Below are 22,241 nucleotides of genomic sequence, written 5' to 3' on the forward strand. Positions count from 1 at the left end.
GTGAAGCTACTGAAAGTCACTCAGCTTGTAGTGACCTGTCACGCAGCAATAGGAAACGCATAGGCTTGGTCACTAAGAGTTTGCAAAGAGGGACCTTCATGGTGCTATTTGGAGACACTAGGTAGTGGGTGGGGGCATTTCAATAGTGGCTACAGTCCCTACCCTGCTCCCTGGAGGCTTCTGAAGGGCCTCCCTTAGGCCCAGCTGTGGCTGCCACCTCCCTGCTAACAGCCTGATCCTTGGCTCGCCAGCTACAGGCTTGCTGTGGGGAACCAGCTTGAAATTATTGGAGGGGGTGGCTTCTGGGCACAGATAGACGGGAACAAAGGCCGCAGGTCTGACAGAGCCTGTCTGATATGGTCCTGGTCAGCTGGACAAGCAGTCTCCCTCCCGTCTGACTCAGCTAATGACCTGTTTCATCTTGAGGGGACACAGTGATACTTGCCCCGGGTATGCTTGAGGCCAGGATCGAGGAAGCCAGACACGGGCTGGCGGAGACAGGGACATTCCTGAGTCCTGTTCCAGCTTATGGAAACGGCTGCTGGAAACGCGGATTAACTCTGTGGCAGCTGTTTGCACTGATTTATGGCCCCTTCCGGACCCAAAGGCTTGCTGCCCCACTCAGCTCTGACTCCCAAAACGCAGCAGCCTTTTTCATTTTCAAACCATTTTAAAAAATATTTGAAGTGCTCTCTCTGGCCATACACATTCTAAAAGCAGAACAGAAAATGTTAGCTTGGTCCAGTGCAAAGATGAAGCTGCCAGCAACGAAACAGTCCATATTTTAAAACAATGACACATGGGACTTCCCCAGTGGTCCACTAGTTAAGGCTTCACCTTCCAATGCAGGAGGTGCGGGTTTGATCCTTGGTTGGGGAGTTAAGATCTCACATACCTCCTGGCCAAAAAACCATAACATAACACAGAAGCAACATTGTGACAAATTCAATAAAGACTTTATATATGGTCCACATGAAAAAAAAATTTAAAAATGAGACAATATCCTTAATCCCAAAAGTGGCTCAAACCAATGAATAAGAAAAGACCACCAACCCAAGAGAAAAATGGGCAATTTAACGTGAAAAGATTCATACCTGGAAGAAACGCAAAGAGTGAACAGACCCATGAAGCAATGTGCAATCTTGTCAATAACAGAAAAAATGTAAATGAAAGTCAGACAGCTATCATTTCTCCAGCAGCCGTGTACAATGGGGCGAAAAATTTGTTCAAACGTTTTGAAGAACAATCCAGCAATATCCACAAGGTGAGAGATGTTTACAGTAGACTTTGGGAAATTCCACTTCTAGGGATTAATTTTACAGAACTCTGCAGAGACCTGTGTTGACTGCAGCTCAGTCAGTTAGAAGAAAAAATCCAAATATAATTGAATAAACTATGATTTTTTTTTCCCATTCACATGCTGAAATATGATGTTGCCATCAAAAAGGGCAGATCAGACCTACTTCTCTTCATCTTTGTGGGCTGACATGGAAAGAAGCCAAGACATATATATTCAGTGGAGAAAAAGAAAGTTATATGAGAACACATAGGATGCTGTTTCTTTTTTTTCTTTTTAAAGCACACATGTATTTGCACATGTATGAGAAGGGCCTGGAAGGATGGATTCCATATATAAGATGGGCGGCCTCTGAGAAGAAAGGAGGGGGATCAACAGGTGTGAGAGTCACCGACAATCAGGGCCCTGCCTGCTGACAAAGGGGACTCAGGGCTAGTTACTGTGCAGGCCTGGGGGAGAGCGGCCTTCCAGTCCAGCAATTCCTGGGGTGTGCTGCGTGGGGCAGACCTCTTCTCAGAAGCACAACAAAAACAAGGAAGGGGACCCATAACCCACGAGGTGGAAAGGGCTAAACACTGGAGGTGTGGCTCCCCCAGAAAGAGCCCTGGACTGAGCTGGAGGTTCCCTGGCACCAGATCCCGGTCCTGCCGGGTGGGCAGGCAGACACTTGGAGGGCAGGGCAGGTAGCTGTCTCAGGGGTCAGCTCCTCACAAGCCCACTCGCAAGGTGTTGTGTGCAGCATTTTCCTGGCGGGTTCATCCAAAACTCCAGCCTCCTGCACAAAAGCAGGGCTGATCCTGACTCTGAAGCAACGGTCCTCACTGGCTACACCGCTCTCCTCTTCATCCTCCAAGACTCCAGGCCCTCCTACTAACCACCAGCTCTGCCACGTGCCTCCCACCCAAGCCCCGGGCACCCTGTGGGACCAAGGAGAGGAGGTGAGAGCACCTGGGCGCCAGCTCTGGGCCGCACCCCCTGCAGCGGGCAGGGAGGGCCAGGCCTTCCCCATGCCCCCCGCTGCCACCACCACCCCTACTTGAAGGGAAGGCAACCCCCGCATCACAGATGAGCAGACGACTCAGAGAGGCCCAGTGACTGCCCAGGCCACACGGGGAGGGCTGAGATTTGAGCCCAGGCTTGTCAGTGCCAAACCCTGTTCTTTTCCACTACCATGTGTCACTAACCTCAAAAAGGACAGGACTTTTGTTTCCTCAATAAACTGTAGGAGGCAGACTCCATGACCGAAGCAGGGACCCTGTCTGGACAACCATCGCCTGGACACCAGGGGGCGCCCGGGAGCGGGGCCAGAGAGTCCTCAACCCAAATAAAGGTGAAGAGAGGCAGTCCACGGAGGGGCCAGGAGCCGGATTCAGGAACCACTGGCCAAGACGATACCTCAAGGCCGTGGGTTCAGATTCCAGCTCTGCACGCAGCAGCTCTGTGGCCTTAGCCAATCAGACTCAAGGGACACCAGTAACCTCACTGCTCTGGTGGGTAACCGCAGTGTCTTTCTCACGGGGGTCATCGTGAGGATTAAATTAACTAATACAGTGCCTGGCATGCACCCAGTGCTGTCAGGGTCAGCTACCTGAGCGCTGACAAAGTGGCCCCAGAGGAATAGGGACCTGCAAGCCACACAACACAGGGGTTGCGGGCAGACCCGGGGCCTGGGCCTCGACTCCAAGGTCTCTCTCGCTGTCTCCTCTCCCACCAACAGCCCTGTGCAGCTCCCCAAGGGTGGACAGCCAGCCTCCAAGCCTGAGTGAGAGCCCCCTGGCTTGACCACACACACCCACCCGAGGCAGCTGCTCTGCAGGGATCATTTTTCTAGGCTCTTCAGCAAGTTATTTTCTCTTTGCTTGGTGTCTAGATTATTCCAATTTAACCTAGCCCCTAAATGGCCTCCAAGATGAGTCCTGATTAAATTCCCACAAAACCCACAGGCAGAGACGCTCGATCTGCAGAGGGCACCCCCCTTCCCCGGGGAGGCCCAGCATCCGATGGCCATCTGTCACCCCCCAGAGTATGCGTATGCGGGAGCTGCCGGGGGAGCTGCCTTGTACCCACAGCCATCTCAGAAGGGCCTCTGCGCCCTCCACTAGGTCGTCTGAGACCTTCCACCGCCTGCTGCCCCCGGGGCCAAGGACACACACCCACCTCATCAGTCACAGCCCAGCTTTCTCAGCCATCGCTCCAGCCAGTTTAGGAGCCGGCGAGAGCCTCGCCTGGGATTGTGTGGCCTGGGGCGGTAGGGCCAGGCCTTGGGCTCTGGACTTCCGCCTCAAAACCCCAGCCCTGGGCAGCAAAGCAGGTGCCCGTGAGAGACAACGCCTGCAGATGCGAGTCTAGCAATCCTGGCGGGTGACTCAGCCTCCCCACCTCCCCTCAGGCCTGCAGCAGGCAATGTTCAACCTCCAGGAAGCTCCTGTCCTTGGCTTGAACTGGATCCAAGTTCAAGGCCATCTGTGCCTCTGGTAAAGGGTGTGGGTGCAGCCGCACCCAGAAGGCATCATCCATGTGGGAAACCTGTGGCCCAAGAACCCTGGGGTGGGTCCCTCTGTAAGCCTACCGACCTCATGCTGTATGTTAGCTGGGCACATGGTTGCCCAGAATAAAGACCACAGTTCCCAGTTCCTTTGCACCTCGGTAGGTAACTCAGTTCTGGCCACTGAGATATGAACAGAGCATCACCATAGCTTCCGGAACTTTCCCTTCAAAGATACCCAGAGCTGTTTCCCTTTGCTTCCTCTTTCTTAGTCCCTCTCTATCCTAATGTCTAGATTGTGGGTGTGGCTGGTAGAGTTTCAGCACCACCCTGGACCAGGAGGGGCCACAGCAGAAGAACAAAGGAGCTGGGGAAACTTGGGCTTTTACATGAGAGAGAAACGAAGCCCCTCTCATTTAATCCACCCTCCCCCAGGTCTCTACTGTGGCAGCAACTGTCTGTGGGTTTGGGACAGACAGGTCAGAGGCAGGAAGGAGCCGGCCTCCCCCAGCAAGCTCTGAATTAGAAATGAACTCTGGGAGCATGGAACTGAGATGGTGTGAACCATGCCGAGGTCCTCAGACAGGTGAGCCTGGGAGCTCCCCACAGCTGATGCTCTGCATGGAGAGGGATGGCCACCTCAGTCCAGGGCTCTGTCCGCTTTCCCCGGGGGACCCTGCCCACGTGTGTCAGCCCACTGGGCCACCCCCACTGCAGAGCAGGGGGCCTTGGTCCCTCCCTGCAGCGCCTCCTTCATACCGCCCTGTCTTCTGTGCCGCCATCTGGGCTCTCTGAGGACAGGGAGAGCCACCTTGGCACAGAGGGGTGGTGACAACTCCCAGGAGCCTCTGCCAAGCCCCTTCTCCCAACACAAAAGTGGTGTCACTAGGACAGCTGCAATTGAGGAACTTAGAAGGTAATTACAGCCCTTTACTGCAGTGCCTCCAGGAATAGTGGGAGCAGGGTGGGGGCGGCCAGGGATGCACTTCCCAGAGAAGGTGCTCTGCATCTCACAGACGCAGCCTCGCCTTGGAGGACGCGACGTGGGAGCCAGCAGTGAACCGCCCCGGGTGGGCAGGAAAAGGCTCCAGGAAGCCCCAGCCGCTGCCTACCCTCCTGGAAGAACACCAGCCCGGCTTGGCGCGCACAATAAGGAAAACCTCGGGTGCAGCGGTCACGGCCCACCCACACAATTCCTGCTGGCCCAGGACCAAGCCGGTCTTGAGACTTGGGTCAACAAGTTCTTGCTGGGCCCTCTAGCGGGACACCCCCGTGCTGACCTCTCTTGTGTTTGAGCTGAGTGGGGTCTGTCCTGTGTCCCCACTGGGAGCCAGTCACCCGCCCCCCACACCTGTGGGGGTCACCCTCCACAACAGGATACAGGTGATGGTCATCAAGATCCATCCCTAGGCCGTGTCTGCACTGCCTGTCTAACATGCATCCTCATCTCACTCACCAGCTCACATACCTTCAAAGGCTGCTCATGAATGGGGTCCCCCACTGCCCGAGGTGTTCCAAGTCCCCCAACCCCTGACCGGTGGTCCACAAGTTGACACAAGTACCCACTTCAGCTCCTTCCCTGCTTTGCTCACACCTCTGCCCTGTCTGGGAGGCCCAGGCTGTCACCCCCTCAATACTCGCCCTCCCGAGAGTTAGACCTGCTTCCTGTGCGCCCTGCAGTCTCACCCCCAAACTCACGTGCTCACACACTAGATCCAGGCTCACTTTGACCCCCAGCCCTGTTTCTCTGCTCATAAAAACAGAGACAGACTCTTAAGAGCCAATCCAGTCAGCTCAGCCCTTTCCAGTGTAACAGGAGCAGGAAGAGTGGACCCTACTGCTGGGTGACCCCATGGGCTAAGGCCCAAGCTAAGAGCACTTCAGACATCATCCCAGGTACTCCGACCTTGGGCCCTGTGGATAAACTACTTTTTATCCATCTTACAGAAAACAGGCAAGGTCAGGGCAAGTGACTTGGCCAAGACCACAAGGCAGCAAGATTTGTAACCAACCTTAGTCTGTCCCCTCCTCAAAGTCTGAGCATTTTGCTCTAAAAAAGCCCTCTCAGCGGTACCCTCCCTAATCCCATCAGAAAGCATCACTCTTCTAATGGATGTGTTGCCTCTGCTGACCTGCAACTCTGCCCATTAACTGGGCCTTCTCATCTTTTACGGTCATCTCCTGTCCCTTCACAAATAGTTGGCATCCAATGTACACTCTTCCTAGGAAGAGGCAGATTTCCTTTCTAGCATTGTTTGGCCAAGACATCACTATGGATCTTCCTTCTCCTCTAGTAGTACTGGTTGGACCCAGGGAAAGAACGCAAAGAGAACAGAAATTGACACGGTCACTGATCACTCCAGACCCAAGGATGGAAGGATGCTAGTGTGCTGAAGAAGCCTGACTGCTTTGGGGCCTTCTAGGAAGTCACGTCCACGCTCTGTGTTGTTCAGTTGCCCAGCCATGTCCGACTCTTCACGACCCCACGGACTGCAGCAACGCCAGGTCGCCCTGAACCTCACCATCTCCCAGCGTTTGCCCAAGCTCATGCCCATGCCCTGTGCTTCCTGGCAAAGGCCAGCCACCCAGAGCAAGGGGCCTTAAGACCTCTTCCAGGATGCCCAGGTCCAGCACCTAGCTCCTGCACAGAGCAGAGAACCAAGCGGGCATTGATTCCCCTGGCCAGGGTCCACGACTGCACCCATGCCAGGGGCTTAGTAGATCCAGGGCCCTCTGACTACAGACACGGAAGTCAAGCTTAGGTGTTAGGAGCCGGGAAGCCTGAGGGGGAGAGGCCTGGCTAGATTCTGACTGGGAGGTTTCCAGGCTGTGTGATGCTGGTACATCAGCGAACCTCTCAGGACCTCCTCTGCCACCCAGGGAGGATGACCCAGCCCACCCTGATGAGCACCAGCAGGGAGAAGGTAAGAGGAAGGCTAAGCCCAGTGCTGGGCACTCAGGACATACCCAAAAAACGCTGCTCCTATCTGCCATGCTGGTCCTGTGAGCCAAGGCACCCAGCATCACATGAACAACACACACCTGGGGGCAAGTCACCACCCTGGTCAGGGTTCAAGACAGCCCCTTGAGGCCACACACACGGAACCTAGATAGCAGGAACGGGGGCTGCCTCTCCCTCCTCAGAGATGAATCCTCACCCAGCCCCAGGGCCCAGGAAAAGCACTTAAAGAAAAGAATTTTTTTTTTTTTTTAAGAACTCTATGCAGGGACTGTGCGGACCAGGCGGAGAATTAAGAGCTTACTGAGTGTGAATCTTTCTGAAACGCCTCTCTCACATAAACAGACACCTTGGGAAAGCGGTCTGACATTTCTGGCGCTGCCCTGCCCAGGGACGCAGGGAGCGTGAGTCCTCTGGGGCAGGAGCCGGCAGCTGGCAGGAGACACTCTCGCAGCTAAGAGGGAGGTTCCGGCCTGCGAGAACAACACGTACCCCCGAGAGGTCCAGCCGCCACATGACATATCTCCAAGCGTTTGATTAAAGGCCTCTAATTTCTCTGTTTGTCTCTTTTGCCCGGTTACATAACTCCCCTTGCCTGTCTGCCGCTGAGCTGTTCACACGCTTCTGCTCTCTAACCACTGTGTTATCTGGATATTTCATCACACACATGGGTTTAAGACAACAAAACAAACCTGTCTTGAAGTGGCTGGAGCTACTCTCCCAAAAAGCACCCTGGGGCTTTCACTACCTAACTCTGCCAGTCAGAGGAAGGAGGCAAAAGGAAAGGCCCTCCCCAGAATGTACAACTGCTTCCTGTGTCAAAGTGCTTAAAACAACCAGACCCCATCTCTCACCCATGCAAGGACCACCTTATGTCCATGAGGTGGGCCGACTGCCATCAGGGCCAAGCCACTCGAGTACGTACCTTTCATGTAGGCCTCGATCTTCCGGATGAGCTCATAGGATTTGGACCGGTCAAGCAGGGTCCTGATGGCAGGAAGAGGGTCCAGGACAATGGTCTCCGGGTGGGCATCAATGTATTCCTGGAAAGAAAACACACTTTTTCTGGTTAGAGAAGGGAGACTGATGCTGAAACGGGTGATAAGCAAGATTTCATCCCACGTGCCCTCCCGCATCTATCCCTCTGTTCTCCGTCCTCCCACCAGGCCTGACTTCTGGCTGAGGCATCACCTGGTCTCAGGATACAGGCTCCATCCACTTAGCCCCACTGGGATCACATGACTTTGATTAGACCAATCAGCGCTTTCCACCTCCTGCAGCTGCTGTCTCAGGAGAGGACATGTGACCAGAGTCCGTCCAATCAGAGGTAGGCTCAGCACTCTTGTTGGGAATGCTGGGACACACTCCCTCCTGGAGGACAAGAGGAAGCTGGGAGACTGGGCAGCTGGGAGCAGTCATCTAAGATCTGAAGGAGACAGGCCCGATGGAGCCAAGCTCAAAACAGAGCCCAAACTGAGAAACCAGAGCTGAGAAAAGGAGAACCACTGGGTTCTAATCAGCTGGGAAACCAGAACTGCTCCCAGGGTGGGTTACGCTCATTGAGAGTGACCAAGACCCTGCCCTGATAAGGCTTCTGAGGCAGGGCCAGGGGAGTAGGATGCCAGGATTCTGTAGGTCTGTGAGAAGGTGATGAGACACGTGACATGGGCCAGCCACCTCACCCTCGGGCGCCCACTTCAACAAGTGCTTATTAGTACCCACTAGCTTCACAGTAGACCATGGACAGGCAAGCAGAACTGTGATAAGATCAGTCTCTACAGTCTTTATTAGTCTTTACAGTCTTCTCGGGGAAATAACATTAAGGCACATGAGGAACAAGAAACCATTATCTGTAACAGGAATTCAACAAAAGACACAGGAAGGTGTTTCCAGGAAAAAAAAAAAGAACACAAGGATCATGGCCCTGCCATGGGGCACCTCTATGACTCCAGGAGCCCCAAGTCAGTGGGGGAGAGCAGCTTGTCAGGCAGACCAAGTAGAAGAGACCACCCCTCTGGCCCTAAAACTATGATGCTAAAGACAAAAGTGGGGGACACTGGCATAACAGGAGATGGGCTCAGAGAGGAGGCTGGGTGTAAGGAAGGCCATTCACCAGCTGTTGTTACTGTGGGTTGAACTGTGCACGCCCACCCCCAGATCTGTTCAAGGCCTAACCCCTGTTCCCTGTGAACGTGACCATGTCTGGAGAGAATGTCTTCAGAGATGGAATCAAGTTAATGAAAGTGAAAGTCGCTCAGTCACGTCCGACTCTGAGACCCCATGGACTATACAGCCCATGGAATTCTCAGACCAGGATACTGGAGTGGGTAGCCTTTCCCTTCTCCAGGGGATCTTCCCAAACCAGGCATCGAACCCAGGTCTCCTGCATTGTAGGCGGCTTCTTTACCAGCTGATCCACAAGGGAATCGAGTTAACGTGAGGTCATGTTGGATTCAGAGGGACCCTCATCCATCAACTGGTATCTTCAAGTCAAGGAAAATGGGGACACAAAGACACAGAGGGAGAGGGCTGTGTGAAGATGGAGACCATGAGTGAGGTCAGCGGCAAGGCAAGGATGGCCACAGCCACCACGACCCTCGCCCTCAGGCCCATCAGAAGGAACCAACCCCACAGACACCTTGACTTCAGACTTCCAGCCTCCTTACCTGAGAGAATAACCTTCTGTTGTTTTAGGCCACTCGGTCTGTGGTACTTTGTTGTGGGATCCCCAGGGAATAAACACACCAGCTTAATTCACCCTCCCCTCCAACTCCACAAGCTCCCTCTGTGAGGTCAGCAGGGGCCAGGGGAAAAGCCATAATGCTTCTTTTCTAGCAAACCTTATCAGCAAAGAGTGCGCATTGGGATTATTCTTTATTTTTTCCCAGTGAACCTATTTTGGTTCCTAGGAATCATTTTTAAGAGCTCTCAACACAAAAGCCAGAGATTCATATCTCCCTCTCTGCAATCTGCTCCTGCCTGGTGTGCCAGAGTATCTGGTGATGGGCTCATTGGTGTCTTTGAATTTTTTTTTTTTTTAATGTCTCTGCTCCCGAGGGGTGGCCAGTACACACATCTGAGGAGGCCGTCTTTCCATCCTCACACCTGTGAGGTCCACAGGGCCTATACACTCTTGCCCTGGGAAGGTCCTCTCCAGCATGCATCTGCAGACCCAAGTGCAGAAGAGAAGCTGCCTTCATGCCTCTTCTTTCTGAGAGCCTGGCCCGCTGCCTGGTTCACACAGACGGGCCAGCACTGGAAAGGCAGAGCCCATGTCTGGACCCAGAGGGAACAGGGGGACGAGCTCAGAGGTGTCCTTCAGGAAGGTCTATCCAGGGCTGTCCTCAGGCCAAGGGGCCGTTCTCTCTCCTACGGCCGCGGCCTCACCCGTGCGCCGGTACCTCTCTGCTGCCGGATCCCCAGAGACAACTCTCCCTGTCGGAACGGTTCCTTCCCCAGAGTGTGTCCCTCAGAACTAGGCCTATACTGATACCAGAGCCTGTCACTCGGGAGACACCAAGACTGACATACATGATAGCAATCAGACCAGTGTCCTTAAGGTCATCCACTCAAGTAAAGCAACTACATAGACTCCAATACAATTTAATTATGAAAATAAATAAAAATGAAATGCTGAAATATTTTTTTTTAAAATACAGTTTGATGGGTAAATCTAAGAGAATAACGTAAGTAAACTTTGAGAGATTACTTGGAATTAGATTATGGTGAACTTTATGATCAGGGCTTCCCAGGAGGCGCTAGCAGTAGAGAACCTGCCTGCCGACGCAAGGAGACATACGAGACGCTGGTTCAATCCCTGGGCTGGGAAGATCCCTTAGAGGAGGGCATGGCAACCCACTCCAGGGTTCTTGTCTGGAGAATCCCATGGACAGAGGAGCCTGGAGGGCTACGTTCCCTAGGGTCACAAAGAGTCAGACATGACTGAAGCGACTTAACAGGCATACACACAAACTTTATGATTCAATTAAAGCAGATTAAACTCTACACTAAGGAGGTGGGCAGTGGTGGTGGGGGCATCATGAACTTTTAGTTCATAACTCAGAACATGAATACGTCAGCAGCATCCTGTCCTGCAAACAACAATGGACAAATGACAGCCTTCGAGGGTTTCCCCTACTCGATCTGGCTGACGTATTCATGTTCTGAGTTATGAACTAAAAGTTCATGATGCCCCCACCACCACTGCCCACCTCCCCATCCCCGAACCTGCACGGAGCAGCCTGGCACAGAGGGAAGAGCAAGGGACTGAGAAACCCCGGCCCCCGTTTGCCGTCATCTCCCACCGTCACCCTGGACGAGCCACTTGGCATCTCTCGTCTCGATTTCCTCATCTGTGACTTGCGAGTCTAAGCTGGAGAAGCCTAGGAGCAGTGTTTATGCGGCATGCTTCAAGGCCACATGTGAGGCTGTTCTGCAACAAGACGGGCAGTCACATGGTAGAGACACTACAGGTAACAGCAGGGACACACAGGCTCCCTGCCTTCCTTCAAAGGGGAGGCAGCATCGGAGACGTTGCTCCCGCCAGGCTGGCCCACTTCTCCCCCAACCACCAAGGTCCAGTAAACCATGACCCCTCTCCCTTCAAATGTCCCCACTGCAGTACCGAGAAGACTTGTCCGCACAGTTGCCAGATAACACAAGGCTTGTTCTGGTCCCAGTTTTGTTCATTTAGGGCAGTGGCCTCTATAGAGAGAACTCGGGCTCATTAAGACGCGAACCGAAGCCAAAGACGCTAGAAGAAACCGAAGTGGGAAAGATCTGACAAGCAGGCGCCAGCAAGCTTTGGACCCGGGATGAAAGCGTCAGGATTAGCAGAAGAATTATTCCTGAACACGATCTCTTTCAGGACAAAGAAGGAGTTTTCTCCAATCACTCCACTATCCACAAGCGGATTTTCTTCCAAGGCTTTCAGCTTATCTATTGTATCACGGGCCTCATGCATTTTTCACAAGTCTCTTAGAATTACCAAACAAACTGCTGGAAGGGTGAGCGCTCAGTATCATTTTATCACCACTTGGAGGAATAAAGGCCCAAACCATCTCCATGGCAAATGGTAAACACATTTCTGTTAGAAGGCCTGTCTCGAACACCTAGAAAGGGATTCTGGAAATTAACTAGGGGGAGCCTGGCTTTGAGAAGCCAAGGCAAAAGAAACGCAGAAATACACAGCCTGGGGTCAGCAGGGCCAGGAGGAGGTTTAGATAATACCGACAAAGGGGCGCAGACCAGCCAGAAGCCCCCCAAGGCCCAAGGGGCTGTGAAGCTGAGAGGGGCACCTGGCCCTCTGCTGGGCTGGGGAGGAGGCAGGCTGGGGTTGAGCTTTCCCCGCAGAGAATCTGAGCCGAATGAGAGGACTGAGATGGACACAGGAGCTCCTGTTTCCTCCGCATATACAGCCTGGAAAGGAGCAGAAGTGCAACACAAGGATTTGCTCTTCTCTGAAGACAAAATGCAGGTGGGAGTCCTGAGTTCAAATCCCGCCTCTGCCACTCTATGTCCGTGAAGAAGAACCTGGAATTACATCTCTGATGTTCCGTTTCCTGTGGGTAAATGTACATTCTGAATAAAACCTCTCTCAGGAAACTGCGTGGACAACAAGGAGATGACAGATATGAAAAGGATATGGGGAGTTCCCCGGGGTCTAATCGTTAGGACACGGTGCTTTCACTGCCGTGGCCAAGGTTCAGTCCCTGGTGGGGGAACTGAGACCCTGCAAGCTACATGGTGCAACCAAAATAAATAAAAATTCAAAAAAACAAAAAAAAAGAGTTGGTAGATATAAAACAAAAAGGATGCTCATGACTCTGAGGCATAGGGACTCTTAGAGCCCAACCTGACTGGAGGCCTCTGAGACTGCTGTGCCCTGCCCCGTCCTGCAGACTGAGGGGCCAGGTCAGCTCTGCACTTGGGGGTGAGCAACTGGGCTGCCCAGGCTGGCCCCATGGACACTCGGGACACAACACGATTCCCCACCCACGGCAGCCACCCTCCACGGGCAGCTCGGGTCCTGACGGAGCCCAGCTGCCTGCTCCTCACAGGGCAGCAGGCGAGGCGCCCAGTACCCGCCCCCAGGATGGGCAGGAGGTAACAGGGCTCTGGGCCACTTCTCCCAAACACCAGGGGTCTCTTTAGAGAGTGGCAGCACAGGGAACTGGGGCTTCCCTGGAGGCTCAGATGGTAAAGAATCTGCCTGCAATGCAGGAGACCCAGGTTCAATCCCTGGATCAGGAAGGTCCCCTGGAGAAGGGAATGGCAACTCACTCCAGTATTCCTGCCTGGAGAATCCCATGGACAGAGGAGCCTGGCGGGTTAGAGTCCATGGGGATGCAAAGAATCAGACACGACTGAAGCGACTTAGCAGCAGGGGCACAGGGAACTATATTCAATATCCTGTGATAAGCCATAATGGAAAAAAAAAATTTAAAAAGAATATATATATATATGTATAACATCATGTATGGATGTGAGAGTTGGACTGTGAAGAAGGCTGAGCGCCAAAGAATTGATGCTTTTGAACTGTGGTGTTGGAGAAGACTCTTGAGAGTCCCTTGGACTGCAAGGAGATCCAACCAGTCCATTCTGAAGGAGATCAACCCTGGGATTTCTTTGGAAGGAATGATGCTAAAGCTGAAACTCCAGTACTTTGGCCACCTCATGCCAAGAGTTGACTCATTGGAAAAGACTCTGATGCTGGGAGGGATTGGGGGCAGGAGGACAAGGGGACGACCGAGGATGAGATGGCTGGATGGCATCACGGACTGGATGGACGTGAGTCTGAGTGAGCTCTGGGAGTTGGTGATGGACAGGGAGGCCTGGCGTGCTGCGATTCATGGGGTTGCAAAGAGTCTGACACAACTGAGCGACTGAACTGAACTGAACTGAACATCATACACATATGCTCTACATTGTGCTATAGAGCAGAAATCAACACACTGAAAATAAACTCTAGTTCAAAAAAAAAAAAGAAAGAAAATAAACTCTAGTTCAAAAAAGAAAGAAAATAAACTCTAGTTCAATGAAAAAAGGAGAAAGTGGTGACTCATATTTTAGAGATGTGTACTAAAACAATTTACAGATTAAACACGATGTCTGGGATTTGCTTCACAATGACCAGGTGCAGGGGGTAGGGGAGGGAAGTAGGTGAGACACAGGTGAGAGCGGAGTGCCCACAAGCTGCTGGCCCACCAATGAAGCCAGTGATGGACGGGGGAGGACACTGCCACAGCCTCTCAAGCATTTTTAAATTTTCCAAAACAAAATGTTTAGGGGTGGGTAGGGAGGTGGGAGGGAGGCTCAAGGGGGAGGGGACATGTGTACACATGGCTGATTCATGTTGAGGTATGGCAGAAACCACCACAATACTGTAAAGCAATTATCCTCCAATTAAAAATAAACCAACTTGAAAAAAAGGAAAAAAAAAGTTTGGGGGGACATGGCGGGGAGTGGGGGAAGTAATGAAATCCTCCAACTCCCCATCCCCCTAACTGTGCCAGAAATGAGTTCAAACAGCAACACGAACTTTCAGGAAGGAGCGGGAGGTAGCCACCCAGATGGGAAACACAATGAGAGATGACAGGGTGAAGATGATAATCAATAAAATAATTGATCATAATTCGAAATGCTAGCAGCTCCTCTTTGCCCAGGACTGGCTACATGCAGGCCACTGGATAAAGTGGTTCACAAGTATCATTTCTTTACATAAAAAATCGTATGAGGTAAGAGCTAAAACTATAAATCTCTTTGAAGAACACATCTGTGTAAATCTTTGAGACTTTGGATCAGACAATGGTTTCCGAGATATGATACGAAAAGTACAGGCAAAAAAACCCACAAAACATGATGGACAGATGGAAATCTACGCCTCTGAGGGTTGGGGGAGCTGGGATGCAGGAAGCGCCACCGCACAGCAAGTTGGGCATCCCGGCTCTTCTCTGGGCCTCAGCTTCCTTCTCTGTCAAGCAAAGGTCACTGCTGGGAAGAGGTTACACGTGTTAAGAGAGCTGAAGCTGCCAGACTCGGTACAATCCTGCCTTCCCCACTTGCAAGGCTGGGCTTCCGTAAGCCTCGGTCCTCATCTGTGCACAGCTGAGTTGGGCAGTTCTAGAACAGCAGACAGACCAAAGCCTGGGGCCAGTGAGGGGGAGGAGCATGGAGAGGCTGGGAGTTTCCCAGACCTCCCATGAACGAGCGGTCTCCTACTGGGTCTCCAGGTGGCTGGCTGTTTGAAAGATGATTTCCTGGGCAGTCACATCCAGCAGACACTGAGGCAAGCCCCACAGCGGGAGGAGCCGGAGGCCCTGTCCTCGGGGTGCTCTCAACCTCCACGGAGGCTGGACAGAGGACAGCACGTGGATGCTAACAGGGGAACACGTGCAGGGCTGGGTGAGTTAAGCGCACGCTCCCTCACCAAGCACTCTGCACGTTAACCTGCAGCCTGGAGGGAGAGACAGAGGCGCTTTTTAGGAGAATTTCAGAAAAATTCCTGCTGGCCAGGAAAAGTGGCCGGCTCGGGGGTGGGGGTGGGAGGTGGAACCAGGTTGGAAGCCATTCCTGAAACAAGGGATTTGACAGCACCCAGTTGGCTGGAGAAAGTCCATCTCTTGGTTTGGTAATCAGCCTCCTTCCCTCCAGCGGCCCTGTCCCCCACCCTGGGAAGAGGATGTCACATGGGAGGACAGGAGCTCTGCACCGTGAGTAGGAAGGGAGCTCACTGCCCAAGGCTGAGGACAGAGAGGGCAGAGCCAGGCAGGGCTGGGCTGGACCAGGCTCAGGGGAGTGGCACTGCTCTTCTGCTTGATGGGGTGCTAGGTACACGGCCTATCTCTGGGGCAAAAAGTCATCAAAGTGCTCACAACATGTACACTTTTCTCTATGTGTGATATACTTCAGTTCCTAAGGCGGCGTGGGTGAGCTGGGAAGCAAGCGTGGGACTCAACAGCAAGGCTCTGGCTGCAGTTCCTGCTCTGCACTATGGCCTGCCTGGTGCTCACCCTGTCTAGGACTCCACTTCCCACGTGAAGTGGATCAAAAAGGGAAAATGGGACCCAATTCCACCATGCACAGCCCCACCATGGCCCTGGCAGCTATCAACCAATAGTGGCGGTGACCCCTTGGGAGGGACAATAACGTTCTGTGCTGACCCCAGGGGGATTTCAGAATCCGGGTCATCACGTGGTTCCAGAAGCAGATAAGCATCGGCATCAGAGAGACTCAACATGCCACGCACAGAACACATTCTCTAGGCAGACTCCCAGGATCCCAGGAGTCAAGGTCTGCGTTTCGGTTAACAGCCACCAAACGAACACTGAGGAAGAACTGAAATTACTTCCTTGTGGCTGTTAAAAATTACTTGTGGGGGTTTTTACAGGAACGGAGGTGACCTTGGGCTTACTCAGCATAATCTCACTCCTTCTGGCTCTTCCTGAGAGCATGACCCGAGCCCAGATGGTTGAGCTGATGCCACAAAGCCTGGCCGTTTAGCGGGCTCCTTCCACACCAAGTGGTGGGTGAAAGCCAGGAAGCTTCTGGTTCCTCTGGTCTTGATATCATGATGGGGGTCCTGGCAGGATGCTAGGATGTGTTACTATTATTGACAGTTACAACAGTAATCATGATAGCAGCTAACTTTTCCTAAACACTCAGCAAGTGCAGGGCAATGTACTACACCTTGCAGGAACTGACCTTTTATTCGTCACAACAACCCTATGCAGTAGGTCCTATGAGCAGCCCCATTGGACAGACAGAGAAACTGAGGCTCAGAGACCCTCAGTACTTTGCCCAGGCTCTCCCAGCTAGGAAGTAGCCAAGCTAGGATCTGAATGAATGCTCTTTGGCTCTAGAGCTCTCCCAGTCAGTGAAACAAGGCGCGGTAAACCTGGGTAAACAAAAAGAAGCATCTCAGTTCCAGCTGCAAGCCCGAGTCACTCAGGTTCATTAATTTTCTTAGAATTTTCCATTATTTATTTATTTACATAAAACAGAAAAGACTGGGTACTCTTAACATGGACCCACAGATAACCAGGAGGTGAGGCGGAACCTTTCCTGAAGCATCAAGTCATGATGGTTTAGTGGAAAGAAAACTATACTGGGAATCGAGGGCCCCAGGGTCTTTGACTCTTGGTGTCAGGAACTAATTCTGTGACTTGCAAAAAACAAATTACATTTTCTCAGATCTGAAAACTTTCTTTTAAAATTTTTATGTTTAAAGGAAAAAAGTAATAAGCCTTTCTCATGTTCTGCCAAGCCAAGCTGAGGCCTTTAGCCTGGTGGTTCCGCCATGAGGCCGGGCACCTGCACATGGGGTCAGCTCAGGGAAACGCTAAAAAAAAAAAGAAAGGCTGTGGGCTCACCTGCTCCTCCTACCACCCTGGGGACTGCACCCCAGCTCGCCCTGCTTCCAATGGCCCCCAGGGACCCGGGCAGTCTGCATCTGTCCCCAACCCTGGGTCCAGACAAACTGACACAACTGAAGACAGACCCTTCCTGGGAGAGCAGGCAAATGACACAGCTGGACACCAGAGTCCACTGCGGCCTCTGTGAGGAGGAGCTGCGTGGCACCGAGGGAAGGACTCACTCTGGGTGCACAGGCAGGTGGCTATGGGCGCTGCAGGGCTGAGGGAATGGGCCCCCAGAGGAAGGATAGCGGCATCAGCAGCAACGCCCCCTTCAGAGGCACACACGCGCTTCTGCAGAGAGTGAGACCTGTCCCTGGGAGGGCGGCTCCAGGTGACGATGAGATCATGAGCCGGGCTGAGCAGAGCTTTCTGGGAGAACCACCAACCAATCCTCTGGGCAAACCACTGACACCTGTCATCAACCGAGGCCAGGACCTGAGGTCCCCCTAGGCAAAGCCTTCTGACACCACTCCGAATACCTTCCTGTTCATTAGAGCTTACAGAAAACCACGTATCAAACATAGCTCCTGAAGAATCCACACTAGGCCCCAGTGCTGTGATGTCACACAACGTGCCAGGCAGCCATGGCCCTAGCTAAACCCTAGCATGAGAAGCTGCTCAACAATCATATGCTGAGGGTCTAAAGAGGCAGTGGGATCTGGAACAAGGCTGGGTCTGACTCCTGCAGCTAAGCCTTGAGAGTGGGCTCCCAGGAGCCCAAGAGAAGGTTGTGGCAGCATCCAGAATAAACCAGAATATATGTATACCAGAATATACAATGGACTACCAAGTCCAGTCACGCAGTGTCATTTTCAATCTACTGTGCGTGCAGTGCACAACCTGTGTGACTGTCCCTGACAGTCGGCCAAGGTTTGTCCCTTCCCATCACTGGCAAAGCACTCCCATCAGGCCAGCCACAGCACTGGGACAGTCCTGATCTCAGCACCAGGACTCTGAGACACTGTGAAAGTTAAGGTACAGGCAGAGTCTAGAAATTTGGGTTCAGGTCCTAGAATCACCATTAATTTTACATATGCTTCTGAAGGTCATAAGCTATTTGGACCTCAGTTTTCTCATCTAGAAACCAAAGAGTCAGAATAACATTTAAAACATCCGTTCTAACTCTTAAGTTCTAGGATTCGTTGGTTCCACGATGTGATAAACAAAGAAGACAGCTCTTCAGGTACTGAATGGAGCCAGACTGGTACACAGGGGCCCCGGGCCTGCTGCCCTTGAGGTGTGCACAGCACAGTGACTGCATACGACAACCTCGCTGGGGCAGTGGGACAGAGCAGAGGGAAGAAAGCCAGAGGGACGGCACACAAGTGACAGACAGACGACGGCTCCAGGTGGGGGACAGATGCCCACCCGCTAGCTTAGCTGAGCCCACGCGCACCCCGAGACTTTTCTCTGCCATCACCAGATGCCTCTCCACTCCCCCCTCAAGCTAGCCGGGCATCTAGACAACACCCTGCACCCACTGCTGCTTCTCTAACTCTTCCCGAATGGCTTCCGGGAAGAGCGGGGCTTCCCATCAGCAGGCGCCTCGGTCTTAGTGAAACCTCGTTTGTATTCCAGAGAGCTCTCGAGTGTCTGAGCGCCCAGCCTGAGGCCTCCCAGAGAGCACAAGACCAGGGAGAGTGACAGCCTGTGTGTGTTGGGCAGGGGGGGAGGTGTGTGTGTGTGGTATGTCGGGGGTGTGTGTGTGTGTGTGTGTGGTGTGTTGGGGGTGTGGGGGGTGTGTGTGTGTGGTGTGTCGGGGGTGTGGGGGGTGTGTGTGTGGGGGGTGTGTGTGTGTAGTGTAGTATATGTGGTGTGTGGTGTGAGGGGTGTGTGTGTGGGGTGTGGGGTGTGTGTAGGGTGTGTGTCGGGGGTTGTGTGTGTGGGGGTGTGGGCTGTGTGTGGGGGGGTGTGTGTGGGGTGTGTGGGTGTGGGTGTGGGTGTGTGGGTGTGGGTGTGTGGGGGGTGTGTGTGTGGGGGGGTGTGTGGTGTGTGGGCTGTGTGTGTGTGGGTGTGGTGTGTGTGGTGTGTGTGTGTGTGGGTGTGTGTGGGTGTGTGTGGTGTGTCAGGTGTGTGTGTGTGTCGGGGGTGTGTGTGTGGGTGTGTGTGTGGGTGTGGTGTGGTGTGTGTGGGCTGTGTGGTGTGTGGTGTGTGTGTGTGTGTGTGTGTGTGGTGTGTGTGTGGTGTGTCGGGGGTGTGTGTGTAGGGTGTGTGGGGGGGGTTGTGTGTGGGGGGTTGTGGGCTGTGTGTGGGGGTATGTGGTGTGTGTGTGTGGTGTGTGTGGTGTGTGTGTGTGGGGTGTGTGGGTGTGTGTGTGTGTGTGTGTGTGGGGGTGTGTGGTGTGTGTGTGGTGTGTGTGTGGTGTGTGGGCTGTGTGTGTGGGGTGTGTGTGTGGGGTGTGTGGGTGTGGGTGTGGGTGTGGGGGGGGTGTGTGTGGGGGGGTGTGTGGGGGGGGTGTGGGGGGGGGGTGTGTGGTGTGTGGGCTGTGTGTGGGGGGGTGTGGTGTGTGTGTGGTGTGTGTGTGTGTGGGTGTGTGTGGGTGTGTGTGGTGTGTCAGGTGTGTGTGTGTGTGTCGGGGGTGTGTGTGTGGGTGTGTGTGTGGGTGTGGTGTAGTGTGTGTGGGCTGTGTGTGTGTGTGTGTGTGGTGTGTGTGTGGTGTGTCGGGGGTGTGTGTGGGTGTGTGGGGGGGGCGTGTGTGTGTGTGTGTGTGTGTGTGTGTGTGTGTGTGTGGTGTGTGTGGTGTCTTCAGCCACAGAGCAGCCACACCCCACCCCCTCTCACTGGGGGCTCATAAGTGGACAGAGATGTGGGGTGACTGGTGATGATAAAGTAGGGCAGTGCTCCCATGTGGGGGTGTGGGTAGGGGGAGTAATCCGGCTATGGGGGAGAGGGGAAGTGGGGAGGAGAGAGGGTTTCTGGAAGCTGGTGACACCGTGGGTCACAGGCATGAGACACACGAAAAGACATTCCAAGCAGAGGAGACAGCAAAAACAGAGGCATGGGGTGAGGCCGCCCACGTGGTTGGGTGGACAAAGCTCTCAAAGGGGAGGTTACGTGAAGACAGCAGGGAGAGACAGCTGGAGACGGACCAGCCACAGGGTTTGGACTTGATCCTAAAGCAACAGGTTCTGGGCCCGGGAGTGATGAGCCAGCCCTGAGCTTGGCGGTGACCCGTCCAGCGGTGTGCAAGGCTAAGCGGCTAAGCTTGGAAGGGATGCGTCCTGGGCAGCACGTCAGGCGAAGCACTGGCCTTGGGGGCACGCGCGCCAGGCTTTGCTGGGCAGGAAGAACCGAGATGCTGCCTGACCTTTGGCACAATATCGTGTCTGATCTGGCAGAGGTACTGAAAGGAAAATGCGGTGCAATTTACTCCTCGGCCTATTTTGCTCTTCAGACCTGTTATTTAAACCTGGGAGCTCAGACCAGGTGGCCAGGCCCTTCGCACACAGGGAGTACAGAGTAGAAAGGCCGGGTGTACACGAGCACTAGACAGGACCAAGGTGAGCAGGTTCAAGGCCCAGGCAGGCTGAGTGAGCCTGGCTCACACACTGCCCTTCCCAGGACCCTGAGTGCCCGGCCGGAAAAAAACAACAGGATGAGGAGGTGAGTACTAGGTCCCGGCACGCTTGGATTCTCTCTGACTTGGTGCCAAATGAAACTGATTAGAAACACCTCCCAAAGGGGTAGAACAGGGGCCAGGACTTGCTTGGTGGGAGTGCTGCTGGCACAACTTCTATGGAGAGACACTGGGCAATGGCCAAAATTAAGAAGACATAAACTCAGCATTTCTATTTCTAGGTATTTTCCCCATATAATTCCCCACAGGGGCACGCAAAGATGTACGTTCGAGGATATTTACTCTCTGCAGCATTTCCAAAACATGATGGGAAACGTTCTAAGTGTCCAGCAGTAGAGGATGGGTTAAGAAAAGGATTTAAGGCTATTCGGTGGAATACTATGCAGCCGTTAAAAAGAATACGGCAGCCTGAAGGAAGGACTGCTATAGAATCATTTCCAAAACAGACCACACAGAACAGTGGCTTTGTGAGGGGATGGAATGACCACCTTTGCTCCTGAACACAGAACTCCCCAAAGAGGCTCTGGGTTGCTGCCCCACAGCCCCCAGACGGGGACTAGATGGCTGGGTAGCAGGGGGAAGAAACAACTCCTTAAATTTGCTGCACATGCTAGCTACATCAGATGGTGGAGAGCCAGACAGAGAGGACACATGGAAAGTCACACCTTAGGAACCCACCGGAGCCACTGTGCATGCACAGACTGGTAGCACTCACCGTCCCAGGGGGAGAAGGTGGGAGAAACACTGGAGTGTTCAGGAGGCTTCCTGGCAACAGAACGCCAGCCATAACCCCCACCTGTCCCTGCTGGGGAACGAGACCCAGAACAAGGGTTTCAGAAAGGGCAAGACACTGGAGGAGTCCGGGCTGAACTGTAAGTGACCCGTGCCACAGACAGAGCTGAGGGAAATCCCTTCTAGACGGGGAGAGGGGAGGCAGGTGGGGGGTTAGAGGAAGACTGCCTGATGGGGTGAGATGGGCCTGAACATCTTGGGTGTGCCAAGTGCCCACCAGTGGCCTCCAAATCACAGGCCCTCATCCCATCCCAAAGCTGGATGCCACCCACAACCATCCACCCCCCGGGTCATCTTCCCAGACGGTCGGCAGCGTCACGCGCCTCGCTTAGCCATCAGAGAGAAAACCGTGGTCCCTATGGTGGGGACACTGCTGTTCATAGAACTGATGGAAAGTCCATGAAGAAAAGTGATCCCACCAACGGATAACCCCTGAACGCTGAGGAAGAGAGGGCGGGAAGGAAACGGAACACTTTACCATCTGAGACAACAAACACCCTCTCCCCTCCTTCCCAGGCTCCGGACTAGAACAATACCCCTCTTTCTGCCCCTGGACCTCAGCACCAAATCTGCAGGCGTCCTCTACCTCCCGTCTGCGGGAGGCTGGCAAGGTGGGCTGTGCACCTGACCAACGCCACATGCCCTGTCACAGTGCCCTCGAGCAAGCAGAGACTGCAGTCACACACCGGCTTTGGGGCCAGTGGGGGATGTGCAGG

The 22,241-nt window shown here is 53.5% G+C and overlaps 1 protein-coding gene across 2 annotated transcripts in view; it reads right to left on the reverse strand.

Annotated features, from left to right (window-relative positions):
- Positions 1 to 22,241, reverse strand: part of ITPK1 (inositol-tetrakisphosphate 1-kinase) — a 155,592-nt gene that overhangs the window by 34,192 nt on the left and 99,159 nt on the right. For both annotated transcript variants that reach the window (XM_018066174.1, XM_018066175.1), the window contains one exon: positions 7,667 to 7,784. In XM_018066174.1, the coding sequence (XP_017921663.1) occupies positions 7,667 to 7,784 (118 nt within the window). The remainder of the gene's footprint in view (positions 1 to 7,666; positions 7,785 to 22,241) is intronic.

Source organism: Capra hircus, chromosome 21, assembly GCF_001704415.2.
Source record: "Capra hircus breed San Clemente chromosome 21, ASM170441v1, whole genome shotgun sequence".
Classification (NCBI taxonomy): domain Eukaryota; kingdom Metazoa; phylum Chordata; class Mammalia; order Artiodactyla; family Bovidae; genus Capra; species Capra hircus.